At 57.3% G+C, this 19,484-nt stretch overlaps 2 protein-coding genes across 2 annotated transcripts; one reads left to right on the top strand and one right to left on the bottom strand.

Annotated features, from left to right (window-relative positions):
* Positions 1-5,185: 5,185 nt before the first annotated feature.
* On the bottom strand, positions 5,186-13,707 carry LOC133766301 (ral-GDS-related protein-like). The gene is made up of 14 exons (XM_062199990.1): positions 13,693-13,707; positions 13,439-13,501; positions 12,339-12,392; positions 11,944-12,137; positions 10,541-10,734; positions 10,135-10,403; positions 9,277-9,492; positions 8,842-8,945; positions 8,327-8,396; positions 6,994-7,068; positions 6,510-6,584; positions 5,947-5,979; positions 5,471-5,592; positions 5,186-5,249 (listed from the first exon to the last, which is right to left on the bottom strand). The coding sequence occupies exons 1-14, from the start codon at positions 13,705-13,707 to the stop codon at positions 5,186-5,188; spliced, it is 1,548 nt and encodes a 515-aa protein (XP_062055974.1).
* A 350-nt stretch (positions 13,708-14,057) lies between these two features.
* Positions 14,058-19,117, top strand: LOC133766299 (olfactory receptor 2L3-like). Its single transcript, XM_062199989.1, is given in 4 exon segments — positions 14,058-14,102; positions 14,148-14,163; positions 18,185-18,945; positions 18,947-19,117. Coding segments are annotated over 4 exon segments (993 nt in total).
* The last annotated feature ends 367 nt before the right edge of the window (positions 19,118-19,484 follow it).

Raw genomic sequence — 19,484 nt, 5'->3', positions numbered from 1 at the left:
CAGGACGCCCGCACCCCGTCTGGTGCTGGTTCCTCTCCCAGCTGCTGCACTTCTGATCTAGCTCCATGCCAGTGGCCTGGGAAACAGCAGAAGATGGCTCAAGTGCTGTGCACCCATATGGGAGGCCTGGAAGTAGCTCCTGGCTCCTGGCTTCAGCCTGGCCCAACCCTGGCCATTGTGGCCATCTAGAGAGTGAGCCAGTAGATGGAAGACCTCTATCCCTGTCTCTCCCTCTCTCTCTGTAACTCTTTCAATTAAGTATTTTTAAAAATTTTAAAAAATGGAATGAGGTGAAAGCATGTGCCCCATCTCCTGGGGAGGAGACATAGACTCCTCCTGCCTCTGATAGGGACCCCAGGGCCCTGGGTAGGAAAGGAAGACCCCGCCTGACTTGGCCATCCAGGAACTCTGAGGGATGGAGGGTGGGACACAGGTTCAACGTCACCTCCAGATGTGGTTCCATCTGCTGAACGGTGCTGCCTGTCGTGGACCTGTTTGAACACACTTCCCACTTCCACATGTAGCGTGAGCTCCATGACTGGTTCATGGTCAAGCCAATCATACTCAGGCTCTGGTGGCTCCCTGATTGGTTTATATATACTACCTCATTATCTTCAACTTGACCAATCAGGTGAACTTGAACCTTTGGAATTGATAAAAATCCCAGCCAGGCAGTTTTTTTTTTTTTTAAGATTCATTTATTTTAAAGTCAGAGTTACAGGGAGGGAGAGAGGGGGAGAGGAGGAGAGGGAGAGAAAGAGAGAGAGAGAGAGAACTTCCTTCAGCTGGTTTCCTCCTCAGTTGGCAGAATGGCGGGGGCTGAGCCAGGCTGAAGCCAGAGCCAGGAGCTTCATCTGGGTCTCCCATGTGGTGGCAGGGGCCAAAGCCCCCAGGCCATCTTCTGCCACTCTCCCCAGGCACATTGGCAGGGAGCTGGACAAGAAGTGGAGCAGCTGGGACTCAAACCAGCTCCCAGGTGGAATGCCAGTGACATAGGCGGTACCTTCCCCAGCCACTTGGGGAGCAGCCCTGTGGCTACGGGGAGGGGGGGCTTTCTCTGCCTCCTTCTTAAACCTTCGCTTTGCTCACTCCCTCCTTGTCCTAGTGCCTCACTCGTCCCAGACAAGGATCCGGCAGACAGCAGGAGCTGTGGCACCAAAGACTGCCGCACTCCTCAGAGAATCTGGCAGAGAAGAACAGTTGTAGCCCAGGAGACCACGATGCTCAGGGAGCAAAGGGGAGAGAAGCTGTGACCCGGTGGAAGAGGAGAGGCAGTGGTCCACAGAGCGGTAACATCAGAACTGTAACAGCAAGAGCTGCGACACAGACGCGGTGTCACTTCCGAGGGATTCGGTAAAAGGAAGCAGCCGGCACCCCTCGTGGGGAAGAGACACAGACCTGAGTGGCTGGAGCGGCAGATGCGGCCACTGCTCTCTCACGCCTCCCACATGCCAACCCCAGAACTCCTGCGACAACAGGACCCGACACGTAGCGTCCACTTGGCCAAGTGTTTGTTGACTGAGACTTGTATGTCCAAAGTGACTCTCTAGGTTCTGGGGCTGGGGAAATTAACAGAGTTCCGTTTTCACGAAATCTAGACTGTCCAGTCTTCCCCAGAAACGAGGGAAACTATTCCCACAAGCGCCGTGGAAGAAGAGCACCCGTGCCCAGCCCGTCAGCACTGGGCTCCATTTCTCTCCTTCCACTGGGATGGGCCAGGTTGGGGCGCGCTAACAACCCATCAGGGGCGTGAGCCAGCAAGGCTCATCTCTTCTCAGGAGACTTGTCCTTGGCAGGGGATCCGTGGCTCTGTTCCTCATCTTCCCCGTGCACGACCCTCAGCGACAGAGCTGCACATACAGCTTCCTCGCCACGGCGGCAGGGCTCAGGAGGGCTTCCCAGCAGCAGCCAGTGCTGAAGTAAGCGTGGGGACTCGGGGGGCCCAGGTGACCCTGGCTACGACACCCCACTGTCCTGCCGGGATCTCTGTCCCTCACACCAGCCTTCCCTCGCCTGACTCCCACGCGTGGTCATCTCAGCACCTGCCACTTCCATGGGGTCATTCCCGTTATTGGGGCTATATCTATGTGTGGCCCCAGGTCCGGTCCTTGCTAGGTGCAACCCGGGTGGGGGAGAGGCCGCCGCTCCCTGGGGGGTGCAGTTTCCGGGAACACATGCTTGTGCATGCTGGGCTCAGTGCCTGGGTGGGATGACCAGGCACGGACCACACCGATGTGGACAGGCGCTGGCCTCGGGGAGCCTCAGGGGAGCACACAGAAAACTGCACCCCAAAAATGAAGGAGAGCAAAGCAGCCCCCCCCAGCACAGCTTATGCACACTGTGGTCACGCCACATGCCTGATGAGCAGACTGACGTGCCTATTTATTTAAATGATGTCGAAGTTACAGCTTTAACTTGTTTGTTCTGTTTGCCTAATACTTACATACCTCAGTCAATTCACTAATTTCTGGTCTTGAAGCCCTTTTTGGTGCTTGAATTCCTAAATTGACTGATAACATTATTTTGTATAACATGATGTTTTGAGCATGAATGCACAGAGCAGTCAGGCAATCACATGGGAATGACAGCTCCTCGTTGGCAGGGAGGGGGGCATGCAAGGGAGCTCGTGCTGTGGGTGTGCAATGCTGCAAGCGTTCCAGGAACCCGGCAGTGTCTCCCAGGGTGCAGAGATGCAGCTTCTATGCCGTAGCTCCTCCACTACGTACATACCTGACAGATCTGTGCCGTGTCACCAAAACCTGTGCCACAGTTGAAATACCAGCACTCAGAGCCCCAACCGGAACACCCTGCCATGTGCCTGATGGTGAATACTCACGCAGTGATTCAACGGTGGCAAAGGTGAGACACAGCAAAGTGCAAGAAGACAAGTTCAAGTCAGCCTTGGGAATCGGAAAGGCCAGGTAGAGTCCCTGCCCTCCGACATCATCTACAGCAAGCGTCAGGTGTTGGTTGGCCCCACCGTGTGTCAGCACTGGTGCCCGAGGCCCTGGGACTCCCCTCAGGTGTGCCTAGCTTCTGCAAAGCTGGTGGCTCCGAGGTGTGTCAGGAACGTTCCCTAAGACAACTCTACCTAAGGGGACTTGAAGACAAATGTGCCGTCCACAGGCACAGGTGCTGACCCTGCAGCACTGCTGTCGCCTCAGAGGTTGAAGATGCAAGTTCCAGTGAAAATGCGGAGACATAGAACAGTTAATACAGAGAAGACGGTAAATGAGAAAACAAAGCAACTGTCAGGAAGGGGCACCTGCTGCCAGGAAGCCCAGCCCTTAGTGTGTCCATTATTTCCAGGAACAGACGGCTTGTTCCTGTGAAAAGCAAGCAACACATTCATCTGGATGTCTTAGGGATACTAGCCATTAGTGTGTCCCGTAGTGGTACAGATATCAAAACAAACTTTTGATAAAGCACTATGACATTGTGGTAGTATTTTTACATTCCATCTAATATGCTTTTTATTTTTTTATTTTCTTCTTTTTTTTTTAAATGTGTGTTTTTTGTTTTGTTTTTCTTTTTTGTTTTGTTTTGTTTTGTTTTTTGACAGGCAGAGTGGACAGTAGAGGGAGACAGAGAGAGAAAGGTCTTCCTTTTTGCCGTTGGTTCACCCTCCAATGGCCGCCGCGGTAGGCACGCTGCGGCCAGCGCACCGCGCTGTTCCGATGGCAGGAGCCAGGTGCTTATCCTTGTCTCCCATGGGGTACAGGGCCCAAGAACTTGGGCCATCCTCCACTGCACTCCCTGGCCACAGCAGAGAGCTGGCCTGGAAGAGGGGCAACCGGGACAGGATCGGTGCCCCGACCGGGACTAGAACCCGGTGTGCCAGTGCCGCAAGGCGGAGGATTAGCCTAGTGAGCCGCGGCGCCGGCCTATTTTTTTCTTTATTTTTTAAAGATTTGTTTGTTTGTCATGACTGGAGCCTAGGGAGATTACTGAGACCATAAACAAGAGTGTCAAATTGTTAAGTCAACAACAGGAGTCACTGTGCACTTATTCCTCATGTAGGATCTTGGTCCTTAATGTGCTGTACATTGTGATTTAATGCTACAACTAGTACTCAAACAGTATTTTTCACTTTGTGTTTCTATGTGGCTGCAAATTGTTGAAATCTTCACTTAAAATATACTAAACTGATCTTCTGTATATAAGAGAAATGAAAATGAATCTCGATGTGAATGGAAGGGGAGAAGGAACGAGAAAGGGGAGGGTTGGGCGTGGAAGGGAAGTTATGGGGGGGGGGGGAAGCCATTGTCATCCATAAGCTGTACTTTGCAAATTTATATTCAATAAATAAAAGTTTTAAAAAAAGATTTGTTTGTTTGAAAGCTAGAGGTAGAGGCAGAGAGAGAGAGGTCTTCCATTTGCTGGTGCACTCCCCAAATGGCCACAATGGCTGGAGCTGGGCTGATCAGATGCCAGGAGCCAGAGTTTCTTCTGGGTCTCCTGCGTAGGTGCAGGGGCCCAAGGACTGGGGCCATCCCACACTGTTTTCCCAGGCCATAGCAGAGACTGGATTAGAAGGAGAGCAGCCGGGACTCGAACACACCCCTGATGCCAGCACTGCAGGTGATAGCTTTACCCACCATGCCACAGCACCAGCCCCTCTTTTATTTATTTGGAAGGCAAACACAGAGATAGAGAGACCTTCCATCTGCTGGTTCACCTCCCATATGCCCACCACAGCCAGGCCAGGCCAGGCTGCACCCAACATCCTAAACCCAGGGCAGAAAGTGCAAGAGGAGCCAGGCAGGATTTTTACACCAGGCACCAAGTGATCTGCCAGCGCCTCTTAGGAGAAGAACCTCAGGGAACCTCACCCAGCGAGGTGCAGCTCCAGGAGCCGCAACTAGGAGGGGCCCATGCCCACGGCACATTTGCACGGTGGAACACCGCTCACAACCTCAGTTACGGGGAAGCGATGACGAGGAAGCATGAAACTCATGGTGCAACATATTTACATTAACTTTAATAAAACTCTAACAGGGAGCTACTAACAGTGACTATAGTTCAATGGGGGAAAGGAGAGAACATAAGAGGGGCAATTAAACTGACACAACGCAGGCCTCAGCTTCACAGCAGGGAGGCCACTGTCCCAGGCACCAGGCTCCCAATGAGCTCAGATCTGCCCCTGAGGTCCCAGCACTCGGTCACAAGGGCATCACAATGGTGTTCATGGCCTTGAGGCTGCTGCGGGCCTCTTGGCAGAGGGCTCCAGCTGGCGGGACAGGGCGTAGCTAACGGAGAGAGCACAGCCATGAGTCCACCAAGAGCCTCAGCTCAGGCCTCCCTCCCAGGGCCTGCCCAGGAGCTGCAGTCCTGGGGGCCAGCAGTGCCCATAGGACAGGGCCTGCTGCCACCAGGGGGCCTGGACGGTGCTCCCCCAGCTGCACAGCAGGGAGAGCCCTCCCCACCCCCAACACCCCTGGGCTTCACCCAATTCCTGCCCATCACTCACCTCTCCTTCTCAGTGAGATACTCCACAGACCGGAACCACACGCCAAACTCCTCATCACGCTTAAAATAATAATTGCTCGCTGCCACCTGCAGCAGTTGGATTTCTTGCAGGACTTTAATTTCCTGGGGACAGAGGGGCACACAGGACACGGTCAGCGCCTGGGCTGGGAACGCTGTGGGGACCTGGTAGGGGAGGGGCCGCGGGGTTCTGGGTGTTTCCTCTAAAGAGGCCTCCTCCAATCCAGCCCATGCAGGCCGCACCCTGGCCTTCGACAGGGGTGCCAACAGCACCTCCCCAGGGGCTTCTCCTTGATTCCAGTCCTCTACCCGCACCCACCCTAGGGATGGGTCTCCCCCTCATGTGCACCCAGCCCTCCTAATAGAGCAAAGCTGCAGGGGTGATGCATGGGGGTCCTGAACAGGACCACCTGTGACCCCCAGTGCCCTCCTGCCCTGAGTGAGGCCACAGCTGCTCACCTTATTCAGTTTCTCAAAGCTGAAGTCAGCCTGCTGGAAGGCAGACAGAGTCCATCAGAACTGCCCCCAGCCAGGCCCAGCCCCGACCCTCCCCTTCATGAGGCCGTCAAGGGGATGCGGGTGGGAAAGGACAAGGATCTGGGTGAGCTCTGGAGAGGGGACCTGGCAGCTGAGGCTCAGGCACCTGCTGTTCTCACCCTGCCTGGTGACAGGAGGGAAACAGAGGCTGGGATGGGCGAGGGTGCTTGGCCATGTCAGTGCTTCCTGACCTTGCTGGGCCCAATTTCTCTCCTGCCCATGGAGCCTACCCAAGGGGGAGGCCAAGGAGGCTCAGCCAAGACCTTGTGTAGCTTTGTCCCTCCAGGAGAGGGAGGGGCACCCAGTTGGAGGCCCCGACACTCACAGGGCAGAGGCAGTGAAGCCCCAGCCCCAGGGACGGCTGTGAGGTTCAGGAGAAGGGCTGGCAGCGCAGAAGGCTAAGAATGCAGTACAGGCTCTCCCCGCACCTCCCCCCGCCAGCCTCAGGGACCCGGGCCCACCCCACCTGCCCCAGGATCACTCACATGCACAGAGTCCCCCATCACAGTGTCCAACATCACCAGGTATTTCAGGTAAGTGCCAAGAAAGGGGACGACTCCCTGTGCCGCAGGGGGTGGTGATGAGCACCTGCTCTCAGGTGCCACCCAAGCCCTGCCCCAGAGACCCCTCCACCCCAGCTCCTGGACCCTGGCTCATGTCTCCCCCCGGGAGCCCTCCAGGACCTTGGCAGCCTCCCCCATTCTCCATCCTCCCAGCTACTCCCAGGACAGCAGGCACCCCTAGGACTCCTGCTGGGATGTCCAAGGGCACACAGGCCCTGTTTCGACCAGCGCCACCTCAGCCCCAAGTGCACTGAGAGCCCAGCTGCCCCAGGCCCTGGCTCTGGTCTCTCCGGTGGAGGCCACTGAGGCAGTGTGGGGACCGCAGGGAGGGCTGGAGGTGTTAGCCCTGCTCCTGTGGCTCGGGCCCCGGTGTGACGGAGGAGTCCCCTCGCCCGGGCACACGCACCTTCTGTTGTTTCCGCAGCCTCATCTGGGCTCTCTGTGGATTCTGCTCCCGGGCAGCAAGCTTGAAGGCCCCCTTCTGCCAGGATCAAGGTCAGGGTCATAGGGCCTGTCCTTCCCACCCCTGCCCACACCTGGGCCCTCTGCTGGGGCCCTGCATGTCTGAGCCCCTCCCCCAAGTGCACTCTGTCTGGATGCTGTGGCTCCCACCCTCACTGGGGGCACCTTGAGCAAGGGGCCTCCCTGGGTCTGCTCCTTGGCTAGTGAGGGTGCTGGGTGCCCCCCCCCACAGCTGTCCTGACTCAGCATCCTACGCCTGCCCTCCTCCTCCTCACTGTCCCCTGGGAGGAAGGCCAGGCCCTGCACCACACATCACCCTTCCTGGTGCCTCACCGACCCCCGTGAGCTCTGCACAACAGGCTCACCAGCCCCATCCTCTACTTGAGAAATCAGAGGCCATGGGCAGTGACCAGCCCAGGGCCACACAGGAGAGCCTGCCCTGCCCCCAGCTGACTGGCACCCCACTGCTTCACCACAACCCCAGCTGCACCCCTGGCCAGGAGTCCATCAGGGCTCTCTGTGTCCTGGTCCCTGGCCAGGCACAGCCATGGAGGGAGAGGGCCAGGTGGTCTCAGGAGGCCTGGCTGATAGGTGCTGGCCACCCAGCCCCACTGGGTGCTCCCCCAACCCCCAGCAGGGTCAAGGACGAACCACAGCTTCTGCTGCACATCTCCCCTGCCACTCAGGGAGTGGACCCAAGGGATCATCTCTGAGTGACAGGCAGGGACTGCACAGGCTCTGGGTGGCGACACTTTGCTTCCTCCCTTAGGTGGAAGGCATTGAGATGTGGTCAGGACAGAGCCACCAGGCATGTGTGAGCAGGCCTCAGGAGCTTCTCCTCGTCTACCTGCAGATGATGTCATTGCCCTGGGCAGGGTGAGAATCCCAGGACCTCAGGCGATGGGCAGTGGGTCAGGGCAGGACGGGCATCACAGCCACAGGTGCATCTGTTTCTCATGTGCCCACTGCACCTGATGCTCAGAAACCATGGACACGGGCCCTGGGACACCCGTGTTCAGTTCCCCCATCCCCAGTGCAGGCAGGTGGCCTTCCCCATGCAGGTCCTGGGCAGGCAGATCCCAGGCAGGGCCTGGCTTTGTGAGGAACCGAGGTCACCCTGTGGAAGGAGGGAAGTCCTTCCTGCCACTCTGCCACACAGCCCGGGTGGGGTCAGGCGCACAGAGCCTGTCCTGCCGGCCAACACCACCCCTGCCCCAGGCCCTCACTCCACCCCTCACCCTACCCCCAAACACTTACCCCACTTCCCAGCCCCCTACCTTGGTGAGCCGATCCCTGCTCAAGCCATTGTCCTTCTCACACAGGCGCTCAAATTTTTTGCAGCTTTTCCTGTGGAGATGGGAAACCAGGAGGAGCCACTCGGTGTGATGGGAGGGTGGTGAGTGCAGCTCCCTTTGCTCGAGAGCAAGGAGGATGCACACGGCCCAGGTGAGTTTCCACTGAGTTCCCGAAGCCCTGGGGCCCAGGGGACGGGGGAAGCTCAAGTGGTTTTCCTGGGCCCCTCCCCTCCACGGAGCAGCACCATTCTGCCTCACGTTCACCTGCACAGGGAGCTCCGGTGCTGCCCAGGAGCACTATTCAAGAACTGGTGCCTGACAGCAAAGCAAATAGCATCCTGAGGCAAACATGAGGCAGAAGGTCTAGAGGTCTCGAAGGTGACGTTCCCCATGCCTCCCCTTAGAGTCCACGTCTGGCCCCTCTCAGATTATGGGGTTAGTGCTGAGTCCTAGGGTCCCAGGTACACCCTGGTGCTCCTGTGGGAGAAGGCACCCACCTGGAGACTTCTCCCCACGTCTCTTGCAGGCGACAAATTGGGGAGGTCTGTAGAGCAGTGAGGATGGCATGGGCCGAGGAAACGTTCCTGAGGGTCTGGCACTCCTGGAGAGCAGAGCGGATGAGGGAGAAGTCACCTGGATCCCCTGGGCTGACGTCCCCCTCCTGCATCAGATGCCCACGGAGCCACAGGAACGCACGAGGGAACCATGGCCACCCCACAGGGAGAGGATTGGGTTCAACCCACACGGAGGTTCAGGTGGCAGGTGAGCATGCACCCCTGGGGGAAGTGAGTCAGGTCAGGCCCCTCCCTGCCAGGAAGGGCCCAGGGTCTGTGCAGGGTCTTCAGCCACAGGTTGTATTCCCAAGGGCTGATAGAGCAAAGTGGCCATTCCCAGAGTGCAGGGAGCAAGGGCCCTGGCCGCCCGCAGCTGACCTTGGCCACCTTGATCCAGTGCTCCACCACACGGGCCCTGTCCGTGGCCTTCCTGCTGGGGTCCCCCAAGCATGTGGTTACTACACAATTTGTCACGCAGTTGAACTGCTGGACGGTGGCATGGACAGTGGAGGCCAGGTGTTCCTTGCCTCTCTTGCTGCTCTTGGTCCAGACGGAGCCCAGGCAGTGGAAGGGCACGACCTTCTGGAACAGCTCCTGGGGAGGAGAGTGACCCATGGGCACAGCCACCCCCACTCAGAGTGCACCGGTGCCCACACTCCCAGGATGCTGTGCATGGGGCTCACAGCAGTGGGAGCAGCAGCCCACTGAGGGTGCCCAGAGCCCCATGGCCCAGAGCCCATTCTTGGAGAGAAGACACAGAGGTGTTTTCTCCCGGGCGTCCTGGCCAACTCCCCATCCCTCAGCCCATCACCATCAGCCCTATGCTCCTTGTCCCATCCCAGCGCACCTCCCTGTGGCAGCTACACCAAGGGGCTCTGTTTGTGTGTCTGCTCTGGGACCCCGTCCAACTCTGAAGCCTAATCAGTGCTGAGACAGGTAAGGCATTCTGGGCAGACTGGCAGGGACAGGGGCCTGGCTGCACCACAGTGAGTGCCCTCCACCACCTCCGGGCCACACCGTGCCCAGCTTTCTGTCTGCCGCTCTGAGCACCTGGCATGAGTGTGCCCCATCTCTGCTGTCCACAGGGGACAGGTGGGTTAGGACATGAGAAACGAGCCCAGGTCACACTGGGGCTGACATGGAGCCTGGGCTGACTCTGGCCAGGGCTTGTGTGGGACGCCAGCTGCCACAGGGACGCCGTGGTCCTGGCCCTGCCCAGCAGAGCCGGCTGCTCACCGCATCCAGAAGCGTGAGCTGTTCTGCCATCGTCCTGGGGGAGAAGGCGGTGATGTCAACCATCTCCGCCCCAGGCAGCTCCTCTGCAGGCCCAGCCCATCCAGAGGAGGCCTGTGGAGCTGGCCCTGGTGCTGACTGTGCGCATGGGGGCAGGCCCCGTGGGGAAGCTGGCCCTGGCTCTGGAGCAGGTCCTGGCTGAGCCAGCGGTGCTGCAGCTGGCTCGAGAGCCAGTGCGCGGAAGGGTGGTGGCCCTGCATGCAGAGCGGGAGCTGGAAGAAGAGAAAGGGTCGCCAACGTGAATCACCTTCCAGTGGCCTCTGCAAACCCCGAGGGGTCGCACCGCCTGGAAGGGGAGTCCAGCCCCAAACACCACCCTGAGAGACCTGCAGACTGCGCTGCCCCTCACCGTCTGCTGTGGCCTCAGGGCGCTGGGCGTGTCCGGGCAGGGCATACAGAAAATACACCTGGGTCCCCAGGTCTCCTCCAGGCAGGCTGACAGGCTTGCAGCCCACCTTCATCTTCAGCAGTGGAAGGCTGGTGTGGCCATGGAGCTCTGCCTCGTACAGGTCTCTGCAGCATCCCAGGAAGGAAGCCATGTTGCTGGGGACGCAAGCGAGGGCAGCGGGGTCAGAGGCTGGCCTTGGCCACCACACTGCACTGCCAGGGGCCCCTCTGTGGCTCTGGGGCCCTGGGCATGCCTCAGCCTGTCCAGAGCATGACCCACCCTCCAAGCCCTCCTGGGCTGTCCTGGCCGTGGCAGACCTGGTCAACAGGGCTGGTGCACACCCGTGGTGACAGCCTCCCAGGGACCTTCTTTCCTGAGGGGAGGGCCCCTGGTGCTCAGCACAGAGGCTCCAGGCAGACTTAGGAGCAGGTATCTAGGACCTCTGTAGTCTTGGCATCCTGGGGAGGGGGCCGGGAGCATGGGTGGAGCTGGGAAGCACCTGTCCTGGCTATGGACCCCTGGCTGCTCTGCGCCCTAGCATCCTCTCTCCTTTGCAGGTCTGGGACCCCCTTCCCAGCTCTGTTCTCCTTTCCTTCGCGGGGAGTCCCCGGGCCTCAGTGCTCTAAGAGGAGTCACAGGAAGTGGGAGATCCACACCCTGTCTGTCCCTCCCCAGCCACAGCCCACATTTTGCTCCCACAGTTGGCAGGGACAGAAGGCCTCCGACTGGACCCACAGTCCGTGACGTCCTAGTGGGGCCTGGGCTCTGACATCCTGGCAAGACCATGGGAGGACGATCCTCTCCCCTCTGACCCTGTGGACAGGACCCGGGCAGGCGTTCAGCTGGGAGAGTCTGGTCCTCCCAGGTCATGAGGCCCCGGGAATGCTGTCTGCTTTGCTCGCTGAGCTGTGACACGTGTCTGCAAAGTGACTGCCCAGAGTGTTTAACATTCACGTGCTGTGGGGATGAACCCCACATGGACCCTTGCCAGAGAGCTGAGGGGCCTGGGCTCAACACCCAGTGCCCGGGCCCTGCTCTGTCTGTATCCGGGACTGGGGCTGGGAGGCCTCCTTTACAGACGGGAAGGCAGGGCTGCTCTCTGTGGGGTTTTCCAAACCTCGAGTGCCGTGGGCTATTGAGTCCCGAGGGTGCAGAGGCCAGAAGAAGAGGGATGAGCGCAGCGCCAGCAGCCCTGGCCACGGAGCAGGCACCAGGCCCCTGCCATGTCTGCAGTCACATGGTCCCTGTACAACTCCTGAGGCTCACACCCACACCACCCCCCTTCTCAGAGGAGCACACAGGCACAGAGAGCCATGGCTAGGGGGCAGCAGAGGCCCCTGTGCCTGGAGGGCACAGACGCTCACCTGTGGAATATCTGGTCCAGGAAATACGGAACAGTGCTGAAGTCGCCATATGAGCACAGCAGAGTGGACAGGGAAGCGATGGTTCTTCCTGGGGAGGCCGGGACCAGGGACTCCTCCAGCTTCGCCTTGGTGCCTGGCTGCAGGCTCCGCAGGGGGCAGACCTCTGCCAGGTGCAGTGTGGACACACCTCCAAACTAGGGAGGACCAGCAGGGACAGGAGTCAGAGGAGGCTCCAGGGACCCCCAACCACGGGAGTCTGGGCTGGGAGAAGACCCCCTCACAGAGGGCAACCAGCTGCAGCAGGTGACCCCTCACATCCCTGGGGGGTTGGGCATGGAAGGCCCAGAGTGACTTTGTTGGCCACGTACAGAGCAGCTTGGGAGAGTGGGGAGAGCAGAGTATCCCCCCAGGGAGGCCAGCAGCTGGGAGCAGCAGTGCAGAGATGGCAGCTGGCGGTGTCCCGGCCACAGCCCTTCTGCACGGTGATTTGACCATGGCTGCTCCAGGAGGACACCTCAGCCCCTCTCCCAGAATGTGCTGTCTGGGCCTCTGTCTCAGCAGGGCATTAGCTCCTGTGAGAGTGACGGTGATGCTCTGACACCTGGGTCCCTGAGTGTGGCTGCATGTGCACATGTACTCCTGAAGAGGTGATGGACGTTAGGTCAGGCCATGGAGTGGGCCCCAGGACTGCCGTGCTGATAAGGAGAGGGGACAAGGACACAGAGAAGCACAGGAGAACACGAGAACACGGGAACGGAGATGCACATGTACAAGCAGGAGACACAGGGACATCCAGCCCCCAGCACTGTGTGCAAATTCCTGTGTGAGGGCCGCCCTCGTGTGGGGCCCTGGGCTGTGACTGCCCAGCAGACCAGGCTTCCAGGGGCGCTCTCTGAGGCCGTGACCTGCAGCTGGGCAGCTGGGGACGAGCACCGGAATCCCAGCTGAGCCGCAGGACAAATGTCCTTTCTCATGGAACAGGATGGAGACGGGTGGGGGCTCCAGGGCTGAGACCGAGAGACACACTGCTGACACGTGCATGGAGTAGTCTCTCTCTCACGAGTGTAAGCCTCACCCCTGTGTGTGGGGTTTGGGTTCTCCGTCGTAGGTTGTGGGGAGGTATGGACGCACAGCAGAGCTGACCCCTGCCCGGGATTCCTGGGCTGGGGGGGAAACAGTGCTGTCCCACATGCGGACGCTCTTGACTTCGTATCCAGGAAACCAGTAGTACACTGTCCCCTGAACATCCCACCAGGACCCAACATGGGGTTGCCATAACCCAGCTGTCTGTGGGCAACAGAGGGGCGAGATCTCTTAGGAACGAGACTGGGGTCAATCACTCGGGTGGGAAACACCAGGACAGGGCCCAGAGGTGCTTATATCCAGGCTCTGGTCCCTGGCCCAGCCTGGTCATCCTGAGTCCCCACCTGTGTATCTCCCTAGGCCCCTCCCTCAGCCCAGCCCAGCGCTGTCCACGGCTGTTGGCCTGACGCACCTGTCCATTGCCTGAGAAGATGAGTTCCTCATGGGAATCATTGCTGATCTCCAGCGTGGAGCCCTGCAAACAGAGTGCCCGGAGCCAGGCCAGAAGGCGTCAGTGTCCCACAGGAGACACCCCCGTGAGTATTTCCACTCCCCAGGTCACATACGTAGGGACATCTGGGTATACCCCCAGCCAGGAGGACTCCAGGTGACACAGGAGAACTCACGTGGAACCCCTGAGTAGACAAAATGGCCCCCAGCACCCACTTTCCCATCCGCCATCCCTGGAATGGGTACGGACAACACCACAACTCTCGTCCAACGCCTGAATCCTGGTGCTGTGCAGGAAGGGCCCCTCCTTTTGTCCCCTTCATGGGGACTGGAGGACAGCCCACGCGGGGTCACCAGAGACTCTGGGCCTGGCCGGGATTTCCCGGGGCTGCTAAACCCTGTTACCTGTGGCTGCCTCCTGCCCCGTGGCCACAGGCGTCCATAGTGAGAGCTCAGCCAGCGTGTTACACGCTGGAAGAGACCTTCATTCTGGGCTTTGGCTTGGCCAGAGCCTCGCCTTGAAGGGCAGCAGCAAGGGAACATAGTTCTCCCTGCAACGCTTCCTATCAAGTGAGCTGGCAATGGCTACCACTAGAATCTGGGTGCCTGGTTACCAGAGTTCCATGGTCTGTTGTGGCCCATCACCAAGGAAGTGAGGTCACTTCCTCCAGGTCCAGGACATGGACCCTTCCAGCAGGAAGAGCTCCCAAGGCCCTCTGGGCTGCTGACTGTTCCTCTCCTGCCCCGATGCCATCCCCTTGACTGTGCACAATTCTGCAAACACAGCCCCATCCCTCAGTGCCTGGGAGACCTGGATGGGGTCAGGATCCCAGGCTGAAGGGCACTCAGCTGGAGTCTAAACCTCCTTTTCCTATCATTTCCAAAGACAGTAGCCTGCTTCTTAGGAAGACCCCTAAAATCCAAGCTAAGGTCAGTGAGGAAAGCCAAGGGCAGTGTCTTAGGCGCACCCTAAGTTCTTAGGCCATCTTCTGCTGCTTTCCCAGGCGCATTAGCAGGGGGCTGAATCAGAAGTGGCACAGCTGAGCCACAAAGCGGCACCCCTATGGGATGCTGGCACAGCAGGCGGTGGCTTCACCTGCTAGAGCACAGCACCAGCTCCTGTGTGAGCTTTTATTTAGAATGCTGAGAGTGAATGGTGGAACTGGTGGCAAGGTCATGGCATCACCTGGAGTCTGAGTGACTCGTGGAAGCCCAGCCTGGGCCAGGGTCTTCTCCACTCCACAAGGGTGGCCCTCCACCCTGAATCGGGTCTGGTCCTGGTTGTTCCATGCTCAGACGCTGCCCCCCAGTCAAAATCTCTAAGCTGGAACCAGTGTTTGCTCTCTGTCCTGCTGTAAGGACAGAGCTGCCTTCCCACGTCTCAGACACCCCCAAGCCTTCAAACACGAGTGTCAGCTTCAGCGGGCTCCTGAGCACCACACGGGTCCTCTCCCAGGACCTTCAGCCCCATGCTGCAAAGTCTGGCTTGCTTGCCACGGAGCCCCGCTGCTCTCCAGACCCTGACCCCGCCAACGGCAGTGTGTCGGAGCCATCGGAAACCTGTAGCCATCAGGGGTCTTTCCACAATTCTTTCCACCAATCTTTTTTCTTTTTTTTTAAGATTTATGTATTTATTTGAAGGCAGAGTTACAGAGAGGCAGAGGTAGAGACAGAGAGGTCTTCCATCTGCTGGTTCACTCCAAATGGCCGCAACAGCTGGAGCTGCTCCAATCTGACCAGGAGCCAGGAGCTTCTTCTGGGTCTTCCACATGGGTGCAGGGGCCCAAGGACTTGGGCCATCTTCTATTGCCTTCCCAGGCCATAGAGCAGTAGCGGAAGTAGATAGCCGGGACTTGAACCAGTGTCCAAATGGGATCCTGGCACTGCAGTAGTCTTACGTTTCCTGCTCTGTCTCCTACTGAACTGGTCACATTCTGTTTTTACTGAAACTTCTATTTTTTATTTGCTTTATACGTTTTATTGAAAACAGTTGCAGGTAAAGTAATTCATATTTTCCAGATCCTATTTCCCTTTCTCCTCAGAGATATTCAGTTACATTTGCATATTTATTGCCTTAAAATATATATTTAAGTATCTCAGTGCATTATTTTATTTTTTAAAGATTAATTTCATTAATTTATGTGAAAAGCAGAGTAACAGAGAGAGACAGAGATTGTTCATCTGCTGGTTCACCCTATACAATGCGTGCAACACAGCGCTGGGCCAGGCCTGTGTTAGGCTCAGCCTGCTCAGAGTCCGCGTGGAGGGGAAGTCTGCCTGGAATCGGTATTTCTGTTTGGGCTCTGTGTGAAAGATCCAGACGCAAGGTGTGCAGACATATGATCCCATTCTGTCAGCTCTCTCCTCCCGCTTCACTTTCCCGGGCTGTACAGAAGCTGCTTGGCTTTATGCACTCCCATTTGTCTACTTTTGCCTTTATTGCTGGGACTTGGGGAGTCTGATCCAAAAAGCCACTGCCTGTGCCGATGTCTTGGAGTCCTTGCCCTGTGTTTTCCTCCAGTGGTTTTACGGTTTCTCGTCTTATGTTTAAATCCCTGATCCATTTTGAGCTGTTTTTTGTCGAGGGTATAAGGCAGGGGTTGTGGTGTGATCGGTACTCTTGTCTGACCAAACCCAGTAGAACACGGGGCACCATCATGTGCCCAAACTCAGTCAGCAGGTAGGACAACCCGTTGAACTTATCCTGTGGCTTGTGGTGGTTTGCTTCCTGAGCTATGGCCGTTTGCTGACTTTGTCGATGTCTGCACTGTCTGTGCCCTCACAGCCCAACCTCGAGCACGCTAACAAGAGGGGCCCGGAGCCCGGAAGGTCGTCAGGACCTGGGAGACTGCAGTGCAGCCTACAGGCTAACGCACACAGCATCGCACTCTTCCCTCCCACAGCTCAGCCTTCTTGTTTACAAAGCAAGTAACAGAAACATGTGCAGAGCTGACCCCAAAAAGGCTTAGTCAGCTGAAATCATTTAATGGCGCAATAGGCTTTATTGTATGAAGTGATGCAGAGTTCTTTGCTGTGATGTTTGCATTTCTACTCAAAGAACACTGTCAGGGTCTGGTTTCAGTCCCCACAGAGTTAATGTGTATTTATAAGATACAAAGTAAAAGTTTGATGTCGTTAAGTTAAAGTGGGAGTGAGCTAGACACATTTGAATGTTTCTTTGCTCCAGCTTTTAGTGTTTGAACATTAGTTGGCTGTGTCTAAACTTGACAGTTGCATTCTCTGAGTTGTAAGCCCACAGCCTTATGACGGACAGGTGGCGTCTGGAGAGGGGAGGATTACAGAACAGGGCAGTTAAAGGTGCTGACGGCCACTGTCAAGGGGCACCGCAGGGGCTGGTGCTGGGCAGTGCTGCACACTGGCCTCTGATCTGCTTAGGCCCTGTCCCGGGTCACTGCTGCCCTCGTGAGCGCTCAGCAAGTGTGCTATGATAGTGAGTGGACCACGCAGGCTGCACACGCACTCGTTGCTGGCACTCCCTGAACTGATGTGAGTGTGGTGTGCAGCAAATTTGTGCTCATGGTCGCTGACCGGCAAGGTCAGCCAGTCCCGCCGCATTTGTAGTTCACTGGACTGACGGCTCAAATCCAAGCAGTGGTTTTTCTTCTGAACTGATCTTTTGTCCAAAATGCACACAGTACTGTGAATACAGACGGCCAGCTGAACAGCCAGTGTAAGCCCGAGGGGGGCATGGCTTTACATTAGTGGTCTCTGGCTGCAGTAACAGACTGGACTTCAGGGAGTTTTGACCCGTGCTGAGCAGAGCCCCTCTGTTCAGGAGGCTGAGCATCTGGAAACTTCTGCCTGGCAGCACTGTCTCTCCAGGCTGGGGTGGGGCGGCCACCTTTCTGTGAGCTGACTTGCCAGGGAAAGGCCTGGCTCTCGCCAGAACTTCATTGCATGCAGGTGCCTGTGCAAGTGTGGGCGGCTGCGCTCCTGGAGCTGCTCAACCTGCAGAGAGCAGAGGTGCAGCGGCGCGTGCAGCAGGGCCAGGGGCCGCGGAGACCACTGGGCAGAGCTCCAGGTCTGTGTCTCAGACACAGGACAGACGTGTCATCAGTCACTGTAGATGTCAGATTCTCTGTTAAATCCCAGAGCTTTCCTCGGTCAGTAATTCAGAACACTGATGGTTGGCAGTTCTGTGCGTCTAGCAATTTCTGTCACCCTGTGTATAACATAAGGACAATTACCAAACAAGAGGAAAGCAAACAGTAGGATATTTCATTAGGATGTAACCAAGTAATTGATTTATAATTTATAAAGCCAAATTGAAAGAACTGATTAGAATTTCCTTCATTTGTGCTCCAATGCACAAAAGTTCTTAACTAGGGCCCACAGCTAACATAAACAGTGTGTAGCAGTTTAAGCCTGTATTTCTAGAAATGGGTGTTTGTATTTACAGGATTCTCCAACTTAGAAAGAAGAAAGAAAGAAGAAAATCGGAAGAACTCAGCTCAGCAGAGGCCGGTTAGTGCTGGCGTGGGTCGTGTGTCCAGTATTCTGTATTTACCAAGTCAGGTGATTGTTCAAGAGACACGGGAAAGTGCTCTCCCTGAGATGCGGGCAAAGGCTATGTGAGAACCCGGAGCTGGGGGGAAGGTTCTCGAACGCTGGCCCCCAGACTGACACGAGTCTGTCACGCGTGGTGGTGGCACTTGTGGTCTCCCTTGTGCCTGCAGCGGCATGGTGGGTGGGAACGCCTCTTCGGCCACGGACTTCCTCCTGGCCGGGCTCTTCCCTGGGTCCCGGCACTCCCTGCTCCTCAATGCCGCCGTGGTCCTCGTCTACGTCCTGGCCTTCCTGGGAAACGCTCTTCTGATCGTCCTGATCCTGGGGGACGCCCGGCTGCACACGCCCATGTACGTCCTGCTCAGCCAGCTCTCCCTCATCGACCTGACACTGACCTCCACCATCATCCCCAAGATGGCCACCAACTTCTTCACAGGGGAGAGGGGCATCTCCTGGGTTGGCTGCGGGACACAGAGCTTCTTCTTCCTGTTGCTGGGGATGTCTGAGTGCCTCATCCTGACCCTCATGGCGTACGGCCGCTACGTGGCTGTGTGCAACCCACTGCGCTACCCCGCCATCATGAGCCCCAGGTTCTGCCTGCACATGGTGGCTGGGTGTTGGGTTGGAGGCTCGGCCAGCTCCTTAGTTCACACAGTTTACCCTCTGCACTTCCCCATCTGTGGGTCCCGGGAGATCCAGCACTTCTTCTGCGAGGTCCCTGTCCTCATCAAGCTGTCCTGCGAGGACACGTCCGTGTATCAGTCCGTGGTGGTGGTGACCAGCGTGGTGCTGCTGGTCGTCCCCTTCGGTCTCATCACAGCCTCCTACATGCTCATCTTCCTCGCTGTGCTCCGCATGAGCTCCGTCAAGGGCAGGCGGAAGGTCCTGGCCACCTGCTCCTCCCACCTCACGGTGGTGAGTCTCTTCTTCCGCCCGCCCAAACATCTTCATTTACATGAGCTTCACCTCTTCCCACAGCCCAGAGCAGGACCAGGCGCTGTCTGTGTTCAGCAACGTGCTCACCCCGATGCTGAACCCCCTCATCTACAGCCTGAGGAACAAGGAGGTGCTGGCTGCACTCCGGAAGCTGGCGGGGAGGTGTGGGGCTTCCTAGGGAGCGGAGACAGCGACAGGCTGTGGGGGTGAGCAGAGCAGAGGCCGGGCTGGGGGAGCGGGCTGTGCTCGCGGCTTCAGGAGACCATGATGAGAGTTCTTTCTGAATGAAGTTTTGGCTGTGAGTCCCAGACCTCTGCAGGAGGCTGCTTTGCTTTTGTTGTAAATATCCCTGGAGCCTTATCAAGTCAGGAACCTATTACAATTCTTTCATGTTTTCATTAAATCGGCTCTGAAATCTCTAAAGTTCCTGCAAATACATTAGGAACCCATGCTGGGGTCACAAAATGGGTTCACCTTTGCCAAGTGTGTCTGGTATTTAGCAGAGCAAATCATTTTAATTCCAAAGTCCAATCTGCACCCTGATG

The sequence above is a fragment of the Lepus europaeus genome, chromosome 9 (assembly GCF_033115175.1).
Source record: "Lepus europaeus isolate LE1 chromosome 9, mLepTim1.pri, whole genome shotgun sequence".
NCBI classification, from domain to species: Eukaryota; Metazoa; Chordata; class Mammalia; order Lagomorpha; family Leporidae; genus Lepus; species Lepus europaeus.
Note: the sequence above shows the minus strand (reverse complement) of the source record. Positions and strands in the feature narration are given on the sequence as shown.

What these genes read in the sequence shown, in the direction of transcription:
- LOC133766301 (XM_062199990.1), bottom strand. An exon ending in CCCTGAGGCCACAGCAGACG is followed by an intron (nt 10,404 to 10,540) that starts GTGAGGGGCAGC and finishes CTCTTCTTCCAG; the next exon opens with CTCCCGCTCTGCATGCAGGG. An exon ending in GGCTGCGGAAACAACAGAAG is followed by an intron (nt 6,585 to 6,993) that starts GTGCGTGTGCCC and finishes CCTGCGGCACAG; the next exon opens with GGAGTCGTCCCCTTTCTTGG.